Source organism: Salvelinus sp. IW2-2015, unplaced genomic scaffold (genome assembly GCF_002910315.2).
Source record: "Salvelinus sp. IW2-2015 unplaced genomic scaffold, ASM291031v2 Un_scaffold319, whole genome shotgun sequence".
Classification (NCBI taxonomy): domain Eukaryota; kingdom Metazoa; phylum Chordata; class Actinopteri; order Salmoniformes; family Salmonidae; genus Salvelinus; species Salvelinus sp. IW2-2015.
Genome location: NW_019942538.1, coordinates 453,120 through 472,183, shown reverse-complemented (window position 1 = coordinate 472,183; position 19,064 = coordinate 453,120). Strand labels below are relative to the sequence as shown.

The 19,064-nt window shown below is 41.6% G+C and overlaps 1 protein-coding gene across 1 annotated transcript in view; it reads left to right on the top strand.

The window, feature by feature from the left end:
- Positions 1-19,064, top strand: part of LOC112068237 (protein tyrosine phosphatase receptor type U) — a 276,274-nt gene that overhangs the window by 220,062 nt on the left and 37,148 nt on the right. Inside the window, exons 20-23 of the mRNA XM_070438079.1 lie at positions 550-666; positions 9,706-9,860; positions 10,243-10,378; positions 10,701-10,850. Of these exons, the coding sequence (XP_070294180.1) occupies positions 550-666; positions 9,706-9,860; positions 10,243-10,378; positions 10,701-10,850 (558 nt within the window). The remainder of the gene's footprint in view (positions 1-549; positions 667-9,705; positions 9,861-10,242; positions 10,379-10,700; positions 10,851-19,064) is intronic.

The following is a 19,064-nucleotide window of genomic DNA, read 5'->3' as shown; positions in this document are numbered from 1 at the left end:
CAATTCAATTTTCTCTACTGTATTCAGGTCCCTTGCTATTTCCTCAGACAGACATCATTGTTGGAGTAATTGAAGCACCAGCAGAATGTAAATGCTATAGTAAGAGTCCCATTGGTTTCGTCGTAAACATAGACATAGTGGTTAGGATGACGAAATGTGTCTATCAATATCAGTACATCAACTTTGCTGTTCCCTCCTAGCGCTGGATTGTTTGTCAGCTGAATCAAAATAACAACTAACCTAAATATAAAATGACTAAATCCTTTGTGCCTTAATGGAAAACATTAGTGGTGGCCCAGTTCTAGATATTATGTTCCCCGTCATTAAAGACTATTATAGCTACCTCCTCTATCTATGGAAGAACTGGTTGATTTTGTCGGAGCTGAATTTAAGTATAATTGTTCTGTGTCTTCTATCCTTAAATGTATTTAATGCTGAGCAGTAGGTAGCATAATTCACCAACAAGGAAGACTGGTTGGCCAAACACATTTCTGTGACTGTTGTTGTATGCACATTTGATCGAATGTTATTTGTCTCCTTGTCGACCAGGTGAAATGCTGTAAATACTGGCCTGATGACAGTGAGATGTATGGAGACATCAAGATTACACTGGTGAAGACGGAAACACTCTCAGAGTACACAGTTCGTACTTTTGCCATGGAGAGGGTAAGTCCGACCATTCTGTACCTGCACATTTTTTGACATTGAGTCCGTCTACGTCTAAGACCAATATCACGTGGCTTTTACTTATACAGGACAAATCCCAGCTATTACTAAGCATCTTTCCCTCATTCTTTCCTTGTTTTGGTTTCTTACGGCTTCACTGCTTAGACATACCATGATGGCATTGTTTCTCCAGCCGGCGTTTCCAGGCAGTTTTCAATTAAAGAGTCTGATGTTTACCAGTCCAACTGAACTGAACCAGCATTCAATCTGTCTCAATTATGAGGTGCTTCTGTTGTGAATGCATCCTACTCAGAGAACATGGCTCCACAGAGGCCTCTTTGACTCTGTGTGATAAAGGCACTTGGCTGACAAATAGCAGCCCGTCTCTGACTAGAGAGAAGTGACAGTAAGAAATAATACTCTGGCTCTATGGTTCTTTCCTCTCCTGTGTTACTGAGTTGGCCCCTGTACCAGTCTCCTTCCTAATACTCATAAACATTGCGGAGACAGCAGCAGCAGTTGGCATACACTGATTTGAGTAGACAGTGTCTTACTGCCTGATGATGCATAAATACGACGTAGAAAGATTAGAATAAACAACAGCTCCTGATGTACAGACCGATGTGACTCAGAGACGATGATCATCGAGGGCCCTCTGATTAAATATGCCTGCAGTGAGAGGATTTAATAACTCAAGCTACTTAAACCCCCCCCTCTCTCTCTCTCACACCGCTGAGGCACTGCTGCTTCTACAATGACAGGGCCTGCGCTTGAAGTGTCCGTTGCTCTCAGTGGACCATCCTGTCAATCAACGCCAGGGTCTCTCCATAGAGCGGCTCAGAGCAACTCTGCGGAGTGACAGTGGCACAAACACAGCATTACTGTTTCACTGTTGCCGCCACTCTCCGTGGGAGTACTACTGTACGCCACTTATTAAGCAGAGATTTTAGGAGAAGTTGACAGTTTGTTTTCAATGAGCCTCGTCTTCTGAGTAAATGTTTGAGGGGTCTCTCTAACTCTCTCTCTCCAAATATTTTCTTTACTTTGTCATCTCGGCTCAGAGGAGGAAATTGCAGTGATGCGTCTGCCGCCTAGTTCCCCATTTGTGCACGAGCCTTCTCGGGCACAGAGTAACAGAGTAAAGCCTAGATCTGGCTGTCAGATTGCAGCTGGAGTTAATGTCACATCCATGGTGGAGAGTTAAACACACATGGGGATTTCAGTCCCACAGGACCATGTAGTCCATGCTTCACTCTAGCTGTATCGTACTGTAGGTGTACACAACAATAGTGTCAATTTGTTGCTGGATATCTTGAAATTTAGAAAAAATGAAAAGCTGAAATGTTTTGGGTCAATACGTATTCAACCCCTTTGTTATGGCAAGCCTAAATAAGTTCAGAATATAACATCTATTTTAACAAGTCACATAATAAACTCAGCAACAAAAGAAACATCCTCTCACTGTCAACTGCGTTTATTTTCAGCAAACTTAACATGTGTAAATATTTGTATGAACATAACAAGATTCAACAACTGAGACATAAACTGAACAAGTTCCACAGGTATGTGACTAACAGAAATTGAATAATGTGTCCCTGAACAAAGGGGGGGGGTCAAAATCAAAAGTAACAGTCAGTATCTGGTGAAGCCACCAGCTGCATTAAGTACTGCAGTGCATATCCTCATGGACTGCACCAGATTTGCCAGTTCTTGCTGTGAGATGTTACCCCACTCTTCCACCAAGGCACCTGCAAGATCCCGGGCATTTCTGGGGCGAATGGCCTTAGCCCTCACCCTCCGATCCAACAGATCCCAGACGTGCTCAATGGGATTGAGATCTGGGCTCTTCGCTGGCCATGGCAGAACACTGACATTCCTGTCTTGCAGGAAATCACGCACAGAACGAGCAGTATGGCTGATGGAATTGTCATGCTGGAGGGTCATGTCAGGATGAGCCTGCAGGATGGGTATCACATGAGGGAGGAGGATGTCTTCCCTGTAACGCACAGCGTTGAGATTGCCTGCAATGACAACAAGCTCAGTCCGATGATGCTGTGACACACCGCCCCAGACCATGACGGACCCTCCCCCTCCAAATCGATCCCGCTCCAGAAGCCTCGGTGTAATGCTAATTCCCTCGACGATAAACACAAATCAGACCATCACCCCTGGTGAGACAAAACCGCGACTCGTCAGTGAAGAGCACTTTTTGCCAGTCTTGTTTGGGTCCAGAGACGGTGGGTTTGTGCCCATAGGTGACATTGTTGCCGTTGATGTCTGGTGAGGACCTGCCTTACAACAGGCCTACAAGCCCTCAGTCTAGCCTCTCTCAGCCTATTGCAGACAGTCTGAGCACTGATGGAGGGATTGTGCGTTCCTGGTGTAACTCGGACAGTTGTTGTTGCCATCCTGTACCTGAACCGCAGGTGTGATGTTCGGATGTACTGATCCTGTGCAGGTGTTTTTCTTTTGGTGTTTTTCACAGTCAGTGGAACGGCCTCTTTAGTGTCCTATATTTTCATAACCGTGACATTAATTGCCTACCGTCTGTAAGCTGTTAGTGTCTTAACGACTGTTCCACAGGTGCGTGTTCTTTAATTGTTTATGGTTCATTGAACAAGCATGGGAAACAGTGTTTACACCCTTTACAATGAAGATATGTGAAGTTATTTCGATTTTTATGAATTATCTTTGGAAGACAGGGTCCTGAAAAAGGGATGTTTCTTTTTTTGCTGAGTTTACATTGCATGGATTCACTCTGTGTGCAATAATAGTGTTTAACATGATTTTGAATGACTACCTCGTCTCTGTACCCCACACATACAATTATATGTAGTGTCCCTCAGCCGAGCAGTGAATTTCAAACACAGATTCTTCCGCAAAGACCAGGAAGGTTTTCCAATGCCTCGCAAAGAAGGGCACCTATTGGTATAAAAAAAGAGACATAACATTTTCCTTTGAGCATGGGTGAAGTTATTAATTGCACTTTGGATGGTGTATCAATACATCCAGTCACTACAAAGATGCAGGTGTCCTCCCTAACTCAGTTGCCAGAGAGGAAGGAAACCGCGCCGGCGATTCACCATGATGCCAATAGTAATTTTAAAAGAGTTAGAGTTTAATGGCTGTGATAGGAGAAAACTGAGGATGTTTCAACAACATTGTAGTTACTCCACAATACTAACCTAATTAATAGAGTGAAAATAAGGAAGTCTGTACAGCAGGGATGTTGCTAACCCTATTTTAGGGGGGCTTTAGCAAACAAGCTGTATGTGACACACTGATGGTTCTGATGGACAGAACCAAAGCACTGTGAAATTCACAATATTCCAGAGGCAGATGCGCAAACAAAGGAAAATGGGAGATTTTGTGGTGGAGACCTCCTTGGGTTTAGGCACAGAATTGTCATGTTCCCAAACAATGAAAATAGAGTTGTTGCTTCCCTGCTTGGACAGTATGGTTTGTGAGCTTGACCAGCGATTCTCGACTGTAGATGTAGGTCTGCTCAAAGGCATACAGGCATACATCCCCAACTCAAACTTCCTAGATACATCATGCTTAACAGAGTTTACCAAGCGCTACCTGTATTCAAAATCCACTACATCCAAATCCATTGGATGTAGTGATCACAATATAGTAGCCATATCTAGGAAAACAAAAAATCCAAATGCTGTGCCTAATATATAGTGTATAAGAGGTCATACAATAAGTTTTGAAGTGATTCCTATGTTATTGATGTAAAGAATATCTGTTGGTCCGTGGTGTGTAATGTGGAGCAAACAGACACTGCACTGGACACGTTTATGAAATTGCTTATTCCAGTTACTAATAAGCATGCACCCATTAAGAAAATGACTGTAAAAACTTAAATCCCCATGGATTGAAGAGGAATAGAAAAAGGGTATGGTTGAGAGGGATGAGGCAAAAGGATGGGCAAATAGGTTTGGCTGCACCACCGATTGGCAAACATATTAAGAAATCATGTGACTAAATAAAATAAAAATTACACTATGAAACAAAGATAAATGACATGAATATTGATAGTAAAAAGCTTTGGCGCACCTTAAGTTAAATTTTTGGGAAAAAAGCTAACTGCTCATTAAATCAGATGCATCATTCATCACAAAACCGAATGATATTGCTGACACTACACATCCAAGTATATCTGACCAAACTATGAAAGACAAGCATTGTAATTTTGAATTCCGTAAAGTGAGTGTGGAAGAGGTGAAATAATTATTGTTTTCTATCAACAATGACAAGCCACCGGGGTCTGACAACTCGAATGGAACATTTATGAGGATTATAGCGGACGATATTGGCACTCATATTTGACAAATTTTCAATTTAAGCCTACTAGAAAGTGTGTGCATCCAAGCCTGCAGGGAAGCAAAAGTAATTCCGCTACCAAAGACTAGTAAAGTCCCCTTTACTGGCTCAAATGGCTGACCAATCAGCCTGTTGTTTGACCAGGTACAGTGCTATTTTAAAGTAAACAAATTGACAAGGGGAACTGAATGCATTCAACTGAAATGTGTCCTCCGCATTTAACCCAACCCCTCTGAATCAGAAATGTGTGGGGGGCTGCCGTAATCGACATTCACGTCTTCGGCACCCGGGGAACAGTGGGTTAACTGCCTTGCTCAGGGGTAGAACAACAGATTTTTACCTTGTCAGCTCGGGGATTCGATCCAGCAACCTTTCAGTTACTGGCCCAACGCTCTAATCACTAGACTACCAGACTTTCAGCACGCGTATAGGGAAGGACATTCAACAAGCACAGCACTTACACAAATAACTGTTTGTCTGAGAGAAATTGATAATAAAAAGATTGTGGGTGCTGTTTTGTTAGACTTCGGTGTGTTTTTTTACATGATCAATCATAGTCTGCTGCTGGAAAAAACATGTGTTATGGCTTTACACCCCCTGCTATATTGTGGATAATGAGTTACCTGTCTAACAGAACACCGAGGGTGTTCTTTAATGGAAGCTTCTCCAACATAATCCAGGTAGAATCAGGAATTCCCCAGGGTAGCTGTCTTGGTCCCCTACTTTTTTCAATCTTTGATTAAAGCCAGTGTGTCTATGTATGTAGATGACTCAACACTGTACATGTCAGCTACGACAGCGACTGAAATGACTGCAACACTTAACAAAGAGCTGCAGTTATTTTCAGAGTGGGTGGCAAGGAATAAGTGTAACGATTGTTCTCCTCCTCGTCTGAGGAGGAGCATGGATCGGACCAAAACGCAGCTTGTGTGGAATACATGATGCATTTATTTAAACAAGACGAACACGAAACACACTTGATAAATTACAAAATAACAAAACGACGTAGACCGACCTGAACATGAGAACTTACAGAACACGAAGAACGCACGAACAGGAACAGACTAGACAAACGAAACAGTCCCGTGTGGTACATACACTGACACGGAAGACAATCACCCACAAACAAACGGTGTGAACAGCCTACCTTAATAGGGTTCTCAATCAGAGGAAACGTCAAACACCTGCCCCTGATTGAGAACCATATAAGGCTAATTAACAATGACCCAAAACATAGAAACACATAACATAGACTGCCCACCCAGCTCACGTCCTGACCAACTAAACAAAGCTAAACAAAGGAAAATAAGGTCAGGAACGTGACAATAAGTTAGTCCTAAATATTTCAATAACTAAAAGCATTGTATTTGGAACAAATAATTTACTAAACCCTAAACCTCAACTAAACCTTTTAATAAATAATTTGGAAACTGAGCAAGTGGAGGTGACTAAACTGCTTGGAGTAACCTTGGATTGTATACTGCCATATTCAAAACATATTGACACAAGAGTAGCTAAAATGGGTAGAAGTCTGTCCATAATGAAGCGCTGCTCTACCTTCTTAACCTCTCTAGGTTATGTGGGACGGTAGCGTCTCACCTCGTCAACAGCCAGTGAAACTGCAGAGCGCCAAATTCAAAACAACAGAAATTCCATAGTTCAAATTCCTCAAACATACATGTATTTTACACCATTTTATAGATACACTTGTTGTAAATCCAGCCACAGTGTCCGATTTCAAAAAGGCTTTACGACGAAAGCAAACCAAACGATTATGTTAGGGCAGAGCCAAGTCACAGGAAAACACAGCCATTTTTCCAGCCAAAGAGAGGAGTCACAAAAAGCTGAAATATAGATCAAATTAATCACTAACCTTTGATGATCTTCATCAGATGACACTCAAAGGATGTCATGTTACACAATACATGTATGTTTTGTTCGTATTTATATCCAAAAATCTGAGTTTACATTGGCACGTTATGTTCAGTAGTTCCAAAACATCCGGTGATTTTGCAGAGAGCCACATAAATTTATAGAAATAGTCATCATAAATGTTGATGAAAATACAAGTGTTATACATGGAATTTTAGATCCACTTCTCCTTAATGCAACCGCTGTGTCAGATTTTTTTTTTTAAAGGAAAGGAAAAAGCAAACCATGCAATAATCTGAGTACGGTGCTCAGACGACAAATCAACCCAAAGAGATATCTGCCATATTTGCGGAAGTCAGAAATAGCAGTCAACAGAAGTCAGAAATAGCGTTATAAATATTCACTTTGATGATCTTCATCAGAATGCACTCCCAGGAATCCCAGTTACACAATAAATGTTTATTTTGTTCGATAATGTCCATCATTTATGTCCAAATTCCTCCTTGTTGTTCGCGCGTTCAGTACACAATCAAAATTCATGACGCGCGGGCAGGTTCAGACGAAAAGTCATATTACAGTCCGTAGAAACATGTCAAACGAAGTATAGAATACATTTTTAGGATGTTTTTAACATAAATCTTCAATAATGAGAGAAGAATTCCGGAGAATTCCTTTGTCTTCAGAAATGCAATGGAACTCAAGCTGTCACATGAACGCGCATGGTCAGCTCATGGCAGACCTTACTCAATCCCCTCTCATTTGCCCCCACCTCACAGTAGAAGCATCAAACAAGGTTCTAAAGACTGTTGACATCTAGTGGAAGCCTTAGGAAGTGCAACATGACCCCATTTCCACTGTATCTTGGATAAGCAAAGAGTTGAAAAACTAAAAACCTCAGATTTCCCACTTCCTGGTTGGATTTTTTCTCTGGTTTTTGCCTGCCATATGAGTTCTGTTATACTCACAGACATCATTCAAACTGTTTTAGAACCTTCAGAGTGTTTTCTATCCAAATCTACTAATAATATGCATATCCTACTCTGGGCACGCTTTTCATCCTGTCACATTCCTGACCTTATTTCCTTTGTTCAGTCTTGTTTAGTTGGTCAGGAAGTGAGCTGGGTGGGCATTCTATGTTATGAGTTTCTATGTTGGGTTTATTGTTTGGCCTAACATGGTTCTCAATCAGAGGCAGGTGTTTGTCATTGTCTCTGATTGGGAACCATATTAAGGTTGACTGTTTTCACTGTTTGTTTGTGGGTGATTGTTGCCGTGTCTGTGTTTGTTCGCCACACGGTACTGTTTTCGTTCGTTTGTTCACGTCGTTTATTGTTTTGTATTTTGTCAAGTATTTTTTGTCTTCGTTTAAATATTAAAGTATGTATTCAAACCACGCTGCGCTTTGGTCCGATCCTTGCTCGAGGAGGACGAGGAGGATTACACGAGGAGGATTACGACGAGCGTTACACATCCGGACATGAAAATACTGCCCCCTACCCCAAAGAAGTTAACAGCACTACTGGTCAGGTGCCACAAAAAGGGACTTTGACTTCATTACTACTTGCATGTTGAATGCACCAAGCTGTCTGTTTGAACTACTGGCATACAGCTGGAACATCCATGCATACCCTACAAGCCATTCCACAAGCGGTCTCTTCACAGTCCCCAAGTCCAGAACACACAATGGGAGGTGCACAATAAAGCACCTTATGGAACAGCGGGGGCTGTGAAGCAACACAAACAAAGGCACAGACAAATGCATACACACACACACACGATAACATACACACTATACACACGCGTACACCTTTATTTTTGTACTGTACAGGAAGTTTACATACAGTTGAAGTCGGAAGTTTACATACACCTTAGCCAAATACATTAAAACTCAATATTTCACAATTCCTGACATTTAATCCTAGTAAAAATTCCCTGTCTAAGGTCAGTTAGGATCACCACTTTATTTTAAGATTGTGAAATGTCAGAATAATAGGAGAGAGAATTATTTATTTCAGCTTTTATTTCTTTCATCACATTCCCAGTGGGTCATACACTCAGTTAGTATTTACTAGCATTGCCTTTAAATTGTTTAACTTGGGTCAAACGTTTCGGGTAGCCTTCCACAAGCTTCCCACAATAAGTTGGGTGAATTTTGGCCCTCCTTCTGACAGAGCTGCTGTAACTGAGTCAGATTTGTAGGCCTCCTTGCTCGCACACGCATTTTCAGTTCTGCCCACAAAATTTCTACAGGATTGAGGTCAGGGCTTTGTGATGGCCACTCCAATACCTTCTATGCCTTGGCATACAAACCTAAAACACAAGGTCAAATCTATACTGGAGTTGCTAACCAAGAAGACAGCGAATGTTCCTGAGTGGCAGAGTTACAGTTTTGACTTAAATCTACTTGAAAATCTATGGTAAGACCTGAAATGGTTGTCTAGCAATGATCAACAACAAATTTGAGAGAGCTTGAAGAATTTTGAAAAGAATAATGGGCAGAATTTTGCACAATCCAACTGTGCAAAGCTCTTAGAAACTTACCCAGAAAGACTCACAGCTGTAATATCTGCCAAAGGTGCTTCTACAAAGTATTGACCCATGGGTTTGAATACTTATGTAAATTAGATATCTGTTTTTGATTTTCAATACATTTTCTAACATTTCTAAAAACAGGTTTTCAATTTGTCAATATGGGGTATTGTGTGTCGATGGGTGAGAGAAAAAAAGATTTAATCCATTTTGAATTCAGGCTGTAATACAACACTGTAATACTTTCTGAATGCACTGTAACTCATCTAATCTTCTTTTTATTCTTCTTCTGATGTTGTATTTCCACAGAGGGGCTACTCAGCTAAACACGAGGTGCGTCAGTTCCACTTCACGTCCTGGCCGGAGCATGGGGTTCCCTACCACGCCACAGGCCTGCTGGCCTTCATACGGCGGGTCAAAGCATCCACTCCCCCTGATGCCGGACCCGTGGTTGTCCACTGCAGGTACCAGCCTCCAATCAACGCACACTGCAGTACACCACTTCCTGCTAGCTGTCAATACTCATGCAACCATTACTACTTTGTGTTTTTAATGTTTAGTCCCAGTGGGAAAAACTGGTTGAAATGACATAATTTTAATCACTTTTACATTTGTTATGAGTAGGACGCTATTTCAGCCAGTTTTACCTGCTGTGGTTGAAGCCTTGTATAGGGGAATTGCATCCATCCCCAGCCCTGATTCTATTATTTTCATGTCACCCAAAGAAAGAGAGAGCCAAGAGTTGCTTTCCGACCCTTATCTTTACACGGTTATTACAGTATTGTATGTGAAGGCTTGTCCTGGTCAGAGTTCAGTGAGAGTGACATGCTGTTGTCTCTGTGTCAGTGTGGGAGCGGGCCGCACAGGCTGCTACATCGTGCTGGACGTCATGCTGGACATGGCTGAGTGTGAGGGCGTGGTGGACATCTACAACTGTGTCAAAACCCTCTGCTCACGACGCATTAACATGATCCAGACAGAGGTGACTGGGCTGGCCTACAGTACATAATGATATTTCTCTCTCGCACCCTTCCACACCTCGTACTCTTTCTTTGTGATATGGTCCTATGTTCTGTTCTGTTGTTCTCTCTTTCTCATCTCTCTCCCTCTCGCTTTCTCTAACACCCCCCCCCCCCCCTCGCGTCCTCTGTACCGCACCTCGCCCACTTTCTTTGTGATATCATCCTATGTTTTTCATGTTCTTACTCTCTCTGTTCTGTCTCTCTCTTTCGCCCCCCCCCCCCTCTCTCTTCTCTTTCTCTATCCATACCCCCCTCTCTCCCGCGCTTTCTCTCTATCTACAGGAGCAGTACATATTCATCCACGATGCAATCCTGGAGGCATGTCTGTGTGGAGAGACGGCCATCTTGGTGAATGAGTTTGCCATCACCTACAAAGACATGCTGCGGGTGGACTCTCAGAGCAACTCCTCCCAGCTACGAGAWGAGTTCCAGGTCAGTCACACACCGGAATTAAATAATACACCTTCTGTTTCGTTGTGAAATACTATTTGTTTTCAGTGACTTCCCAGAAAAGGTTAAGACAAAACAACACAACCCCAACCTAGAATACTAAATTGAAGCACTGTTGGATATTATGACTTTGTTGTTGGTGGACTAGTGGGGGTCAGGCAGGAGTTGTGTCTGACCTGAAGTCAGTTGATGTAACGATGCTGGATGGCTCAGAAGTCCAACAAATTGTAGCAGAAAACAGGACAATTTTGACTGATTAAAACGGCACACTTGTGGAAAAATAAAGTCAATCACTAAGTGGCACAAGCTCATCCCAGTCGACAGATGGTGTAGAGAGAAAGGAGTTACAATGCGGAAGAGGCTGACAAAGAGGTGCGTGTGTGCACATCAGAACCAAGGTGAAAATTTTTGTATTTTGTAGTTTCCTTGAGAATACCAACTTTTCAAATACTCGAGGTTATCACATATATTTTATATAGACTTTGAACTAAAAGGCAACTATTTCCCTTGATATTCAAATACAGGTCTCAGAAAAACAAATCATTTTTTAAAGAATTTTGATATGTTTTGGAAAACCAAATCATATTTGAAGATATATGAATATATGCAAGTTATTTAAAAACGAAACATATTTATTTGATGTTAAACATTTGATGAAGACTGAAACACTTTTACAACTGTAAAACTTCAATTAAAGGCAGCATCTCAAATAGCTGCCTGTCCCTTTTAATAGCCTGGCAACGACACAAATTTCGGCAAATAAACGGCTGCTACAAATAAACATGTCTAAATTAATTATTTACAAGGTTTCCATGCATTACCATAAATTACTTTAGAGGTTAAATGTTTGATTTGTTACATTACATAATAAATATCACAATCATCAAGTTTTTATCTCCAGTAAGAAACTGCTAGCCATTGGCTGCTAACAGCTGAGAACTGCTAGCTAACTGGCTAGCTAACTGGCAAGCACAAAAATGGTCAACAACTTTGTTTGTACAGACCCCCAGATATCGTCCGAACGCCCTCTGTTGTTTTGTTTATAGAGGAATACTAAGACAAAAGAAACGTGACAGTATGTAAATGAAAACACATTAGTGCAGGGGAAAAAATATATATATAATAGAATGCTGGAAATGAATGCTGAAATTAAATGATTAACCTTACAAATCAGCAAAAGCTGTGTGCATTAGACACCTGGCTCAAATAGACACCTGGCTCAAATAGAAGCCTTTCTCTGTTAAGCGAACTTTTCTGTTCAGTGATTTAATCAAATAAACACCCGGGATATTGATTGAAGTTTTACGGTAGTTGAGTTAGTATAAATATATGATCATAAGTACATGGTTTGGATGGGTCTTAGATGTGAATCTTAATATAGCCTACAGCTAGAATAAAATGCACGAGGGACATTTGAGTGGACCACTTTTGCAGCTTCAAAATGAACAAGACATATTTTCATAATGAGTGAGACATAAAGTAATATAGTAACTTTGTGATTATTACAATAGCAACATTGTTGTTACATAGGACTTTGGAAATTGCTTGATAATGGAATTATTACATAAGTGGAATAAGGAACAGTCACTATTTCTCTAGTGTACGGTAGTGACAAAAACTCTCAGCTAATTGCTCTGCAATTAAAACACAATTACCAAAGTATTATGGAACAACATGCTAATATCTAGGAAACCCAAAGTTCCAAAGGCTGGGCCTAATATAGTGTATAAGAGGTCATGCAATAAGTTTTGTGGGGATTCTTATGTTTATGATGTAAAGAATATTTGCTGGTGTGAGGAGCAGCCAGATGCTGCACTTGACACATTTATGAAATTGCTTATTCCAGTTACTAATAAGCATGCACCCATAATGGAAATGACTGTAAAAACTGTTAAATCCCCTTGGATTGATGAGGATTTGAAAAATGTAATGTTTGAGAGGGATGGGGCAAAAGGTATGGCAAATAAGTCTAGTAGCACAACCGATTGGCAAACGTACTGCAAATTCAGAAAAATCATGTGACTGAACTGAATAAAAATAAGAAACTATACTATGGAACAAAGATAAATGATATAAAGTATGATAGTAAAAAAGCAAAAAAGCTAACTCGACTCCGTCATTCAGTGAATCAGATGGCTCATTCATAACAAAATCCACTGATATTGCCAACTACTTTAATAATTTTTTTTGGCAAGATAAGCAAACTTAGGGATGACATGCCAGCAACAAACGCTGACACTACACATCCAAGTATATCTGACCAATTTATGAAAGAAAAGCATTGTAATTTTGAATTTCGTAAAGTAAGTGTGTAAGAGGTGAAACAATTGTCTATCAACAAAGACAAGCCACCGGGTCTGACAACTTGGATGGAAAATTACTGAGGATAATAGGGGACGATATTGCCACTCCTATTTGCAATATATTCAATTTCAGCCTCCTAGAAAGTGTGTGCCCTCACACTTGGAGGGAAGCTAAAGTCTTTCCGCTACCTAAGACTAGTATAGCCCCCTTTACTGGCTCAAATAGCTGACCAATCAGCCTGTTACCAACCCTTAGTAATGTTTAGGAAAAAATTGGGTTTGACCAGATACAATGCTATTTCACAGTAAACAAATTGACAACAGACTTTCAGCAAGCTTATTATTATTATTATGATATATTTTTTATATAAACCTCTATTTAACTAGGCGAGTTAAGAACAAATTCTTATTTACAATGACGGCCTACCCCGGCCAAACCCAGACGCTGGGCCAATTGTGCACCGCCCTATGGGACTCCCAACACGGCCGGATGTGATACAGCCTGGAATCGAACCAGGAACTGTAGTGACGCCTCTTGCACTGGGATGCAGTGCCTTAGACCGCTGCGCCACTCGGGAATGTCCTTCCTTTATAGGGAAGGACATTCAACAAGCACAGCACTTACACAAATGACTGATGATTAGCTGTGGGGGTTGTTTTGTTAGACTTCAGTGCGGCTTTTGATATTATCGATCATAGCCTGCTGCTGGAAAAATGTATGTGTTATGGCTTTACACCACCTGCTATATTGTGGATGAAGAATTACCTGTCTAACAGAACAGAGAGGGTGTTCTTTAATGGAAGCCTCTCCAACATAATCCAGGTAGAATCGGGAATCTCCCAGGGCAGCTGTCTATCCCCTTTACATTTTCAGTCTTTACTAACGACATGCCAGTGTGTGTGTATGTGTGTCTATTTATGTGGATGACTCAACACTATACACGTTAGCTAATACAGCGACTGAAATGACCGCAACACTTAACAAAGAGCTGCAGTTGGTGTCAGAATGGGTGGCAAGGAATAAGTTAGTCCTAAATATTTAAAAAACTGTGTTTGGGACAAATCATTCACTAAACCCTAAACCTCAACTAAATCTTGTAATGAATAATGTGGAAATTGAGAAAGTTGAGGTGACTAAACTGCTTGGAGTTACCCAGGATTGTAAACTGTCATGGTCAAAACATACTGATACAACAGTAGCTAAGATGGGGAGAAGTTTGTCCATCATAAAGTGCTGATCTGCCGTCTTAACAACACTATCAACAAGGCAGGTCCTACAGGCCCTAGTTTTGTCCCACCTGGACTACTGTTCAGTCGTGTGGTCAGGTGCCACAAAGAAGGACTTAGGAAAATTGCGATTGGTTCAGAACAGGGCAGCACGGCTGGCCCTTAAATGTACACCAAGAGCTAACATTTATAATATGCATGTCAATCTCTCCTGGCTCAAAGTGGAGGAGAGATTGACTTCATCACTACCTGTATTTGTAAGAGGGTGTTGAATGCACCGATCTCTCTGTTTGAACTACTGGCACACAGCTCGGACACCCATGCATACGCCACAAGGGATGTCACCAGAGGTCTCCTCACAGCCCCCAAGTCCAGAACAGACCATGGGAGGCGCACAATACTACATAGAGCCATGACTACATGGAACTCTATTCCACATCAAGTAACTGCTGCAAGCAGTAGAATCAGATTTTTAAAAACAGATACAAATACACCTTATGGAACAGTAGGGACTGTGAAGAGACACAGGCACAGACACACACACGATAGCATACACACATGTACACATGGATTTTGTGTTGTAGATATGTGGTAGTAGAGTAGTGACCTGAGGGCACGCACTTAATGTCTTGTGAAATCTGTTGTGATTGTGTTGTAATGTTTTTAAAATTGAATAAACCTTTGCTGGACCCCAGGAAATATAGAATATTTAGCAGATGTTATTGCGGGTGTAGCGAAATGCTTCTGTTCCTAGCTCCAACAGGGCAGTAGTATCTAACAATTCACAACAATACATAGACATCTAAAAGTAAAAGAATGGAATTAAGAAATGTATAAATATTAGGACCAGCAATGTCGGAGTGGCATTGACTAAAATACAGTAGAATACAGTATATACATATGAAATGAATAAAACATTATGTAAGCATTATTAAAGTGACTAGTGTTTCATTATTAAAGTGACCAGTGATTCCATGTCTATGTATATAGTGCAGCAGCCTATATACAGCAGCCTGAGTAATGGGGATCCATAACAAATACAAATACAAATATAATGTTGCTCCAAAAGTAATTACAGTTTATTACACTGGCACAAATAGTTGTAGTCACCTCCAAATTAACTGTTCGTTCCCACATCAAAATTGTTCTATGACTTTTTTTTAAATATTTGAATAAAGATCTCAGAAAATGTATGCTTTTTTTAAGGTCTGGTGCAGGTGTATGTGCATGAATGTGAGCTTATGTATGCGTGCCTGCCTGTCTTCTTGCATGTGTGTGCATATGCATGTGTGTTTGCGAATGGCAAAACATGGATTCCAGTTTCCTCTCACATTTATAAGTGTGTGATTGTCATTCAAATCTCCCATCATTTCTGGGAAGCTGGGAATGTGGTGGTCTCAGAGCACTTTATTTGATTCTGATTAGGACAGAGGAGCACCAGGTGTGTTCCCACATGCATTCATTTCCTCTCTTAGCCCTCCAAACGGTACTGTCTACTGACTCTACTATAAGAGCAGCAGCATTGATTCAAGGTTTCTCATTTCAAAGTACTGCATTTCATACTGGAATAGGCCCACTTTTAAGTTTCAAGTTTTAATTTCACGTGCACAAGTACAGTGAAATATTTTCTTGCAAGCTCAAAATCCAACAATACAGTAATCAACAACAATGTAATCCTAAACATAACATAAGGTAGAACAAAAACACATGAAAAATAAGAAGAACACGAGAAAGTAAGCATACTATCTACAGGGTCAGTCAGTTCCAGTACCATATTAACAATGTGCAGGAATACTGGAGTGATAGAGGTAGATATGTCACCTTAGGGGTAAGATGACTAGGCATCTGGATATATGATAAACAGAGTTGCATGTGCATATTATGTGTGTGTGAGCAAATGATGAAGTGAGTGTTTGTGTGTGTTTTGGAGTTTCGGTGTGCATGAGTGTGTAAGACCCTGTGAGTGTGCAGTGCAAAAATAAAATAAAAGGGTAAATTCAGATAATCCATGTAGCCATTTTGTTAGCTATTTAGTTGCCTATTTAGCAGTCTAATGGCTTGGGGATAGAAGCTGTTCAGGAGTCTGTTGGTATCAGACTTGATGCACCGGTACCACTTGCCGTGCAGAAGCAGAGAGAACAGTCTCTATGGCTTGGGTGGCTGGAGTKTTTAACGACTCTCTGGGCCTTCCTTTCACGCTGCCTGATATAGAGGTCCTGGATGGCAGGGAGCTRGGTCCCAGTGATGTACTGGGCTGTCCGCACCACCATCTGTAGCGCCATGCGATCGAGGGCGGTGCTATTMCCATACCAAGCAGTAATRAGCCAGTCAAGATGCTCTCAATGGTACAGCTGTATAACTTTTTGAGGATTTAACAGCCCATGTTAAACATTTTCAACCTCCTGAGGTGACTGTGAGAGTGTGTGTGGACCGTTTTAAGTCACATCGAGGAACTTGAAGCTCTCGACCCGCTCCATTACAGCTACAGCCAACTTCGCCAAACGGGAGATGATTTAACAAAAGCGCATTTGCGAAAAAAGCACAATCGTTGCACGAATGTACCTAACCACAAACATCAATGCCTTTCTTAAAATCAATACACAGAAATATACACTGCTCAAAAAAATAAAGGGAACACTAAAATAACACATCCTAGATCAGAATGAATGAAACATTCTTATTAAATACTTTTTTCTTTACATTGAATGTGCTGACTACAAAATCACACAAATTATCAATGGAAATCAAATTTATCAACCCATGGAGGTCTGGATTTGGAGTCACACTCAAATTTAAAGTGGAAAACCACACTACAGGCTGATCCAACTTTGATGTAATGTCCTTAAAACAAGTCAAAATGAGGCTCAGTAGTGTGTGTGGCCTCCATGTGCCTGTATGACCTCCCTACAATGCCTGGGCATGCTCCTGATGAGGTGGCGGATGGTCTCCTGAGGGATCTCCTCCCAGACCTGGACTAAAGCATCCGCCAACTCCTGGACAGTCTGTGGTGCAACGTGGCGTTGATGGATGGAGCGAGACATGTTGTCCCAGATGTGCTCAATTGGATTCAGGTCTGGGGAACGGGCGGGCCAGTCCATAGCATCAATGCCTTCCTTTTGCAGGAACTGCTGACACACTCCAGCCACATGAGTCTAGCATTGTCTTGCATTAGAAAGAACCCAGGGCCAACCGCACCAGCTATGGTCTCACAAGGGGTCGAGGATCTCATCTCCTGGTACCTAATGGCAGTCAGGCTACCTCTGGCGAGCACATGGAGGCTGTGCGGCCCCCCAAGAAATGCCACCCCACACCATGACTGACCCACCGCCAAACCGGTCATGCTGGAGGATGTTGCAGGCAGCGTCTCCAGACTCTGTCACGTCTCACATGTGCGTGTGAACCTGATTTCATCTGTGAAGAGCACAGGGCGCCAGTGGGCGAATTTGCCAATCTTGGTGTTCTCTGGCAAATGCCAAACATCCTGCACGGTGTTGGGCTGTAAGCACAACCCCACCTGTGGACGTCGGGCCCTCATTCCACCCTCATGGAGTCTGTTGACCGTTTGAGCAGACACATGCACATTTGTGGCCTGCTGGGGTCATTGTGCAGGGCTCTGGCAGGCGGAGGTAGCGGTCCTGCTGCTGGGTTGTTGCCCTCCTACGGCCTCCTCCACGTCTCCTGATGTACTGGCCTGTCTCCTGGTAGCGCCTCCATGCTCTGGACACTGCGCTGACAGACACAGCAAACCTTCTTGCCACAGCTCGCATTGATGTGCCATCCTGGATGAGCTGCACTACCTGAGCCACTTGTGGGTTGTAGACTCCGTCTCATGCTACCACTAGAGTGAAAGCACCGCCAGCATTCAAAAGTGACCAAAACATCAGCCAGGAAGCAAGGAACTGAGAAGTGGTCTGTGGTCACCACCTGCAGAACCACTCCTTATTTGGGGTGTCTTGCTAATTGCCTATAATTTCCACTGTTGTCTATTCCATTTGCACAACAGCATGTGAAATTTATTGTCAATCAGTGTTGCTCCTAAGTGGACAGTTTGATTTCACAGAAGTGTGATTGACTTGGAGTTACATTGTGTTGTTTAAGTGTTCCCTTTATATTTTTGAGCAGTGTATATTTTTAAACCTGCATATTTAGTTAAAATAAATTCATGTTAGCAGGCAATATTAAACTAGGGAAATTGTGTCACTTCTCTCGCACTCATTGCACGCAGAGTCAGGGTATATGCAACAGTTTTGGCCGCCTGGCTCATTGCGAACTAATTTGCCAGAATTTTACGTAATTATGACATAACATTGAAGGTTGTGCAATGTAACAGCAATATTTAGACTTATGGATGCCACCCGTTAAATAAAATACGGAACGGTTCCGTATTTTACTGAAAGAAGAAACGTTTTGTTTTCGAAATTATAGTTTCCAGATTTGACATATTAATGATCTACGGCTCATATGTCTGTGTGTTATTATATTATAATTAAGTCTATGATTTGATAGAGCACTCTGACTGAGCGGTGGTAGGCAGCAGCAGGCTCGTAAGCATTCATTCAAACAGCACTTTACTGCTTTTGCCAGCAGCTCTTCGCAATGCTACAAGCATTGCGCTGTTTATGACTTCAAGCCTATCAACTCCCGAGATTAGGCTGGCAATACTAAA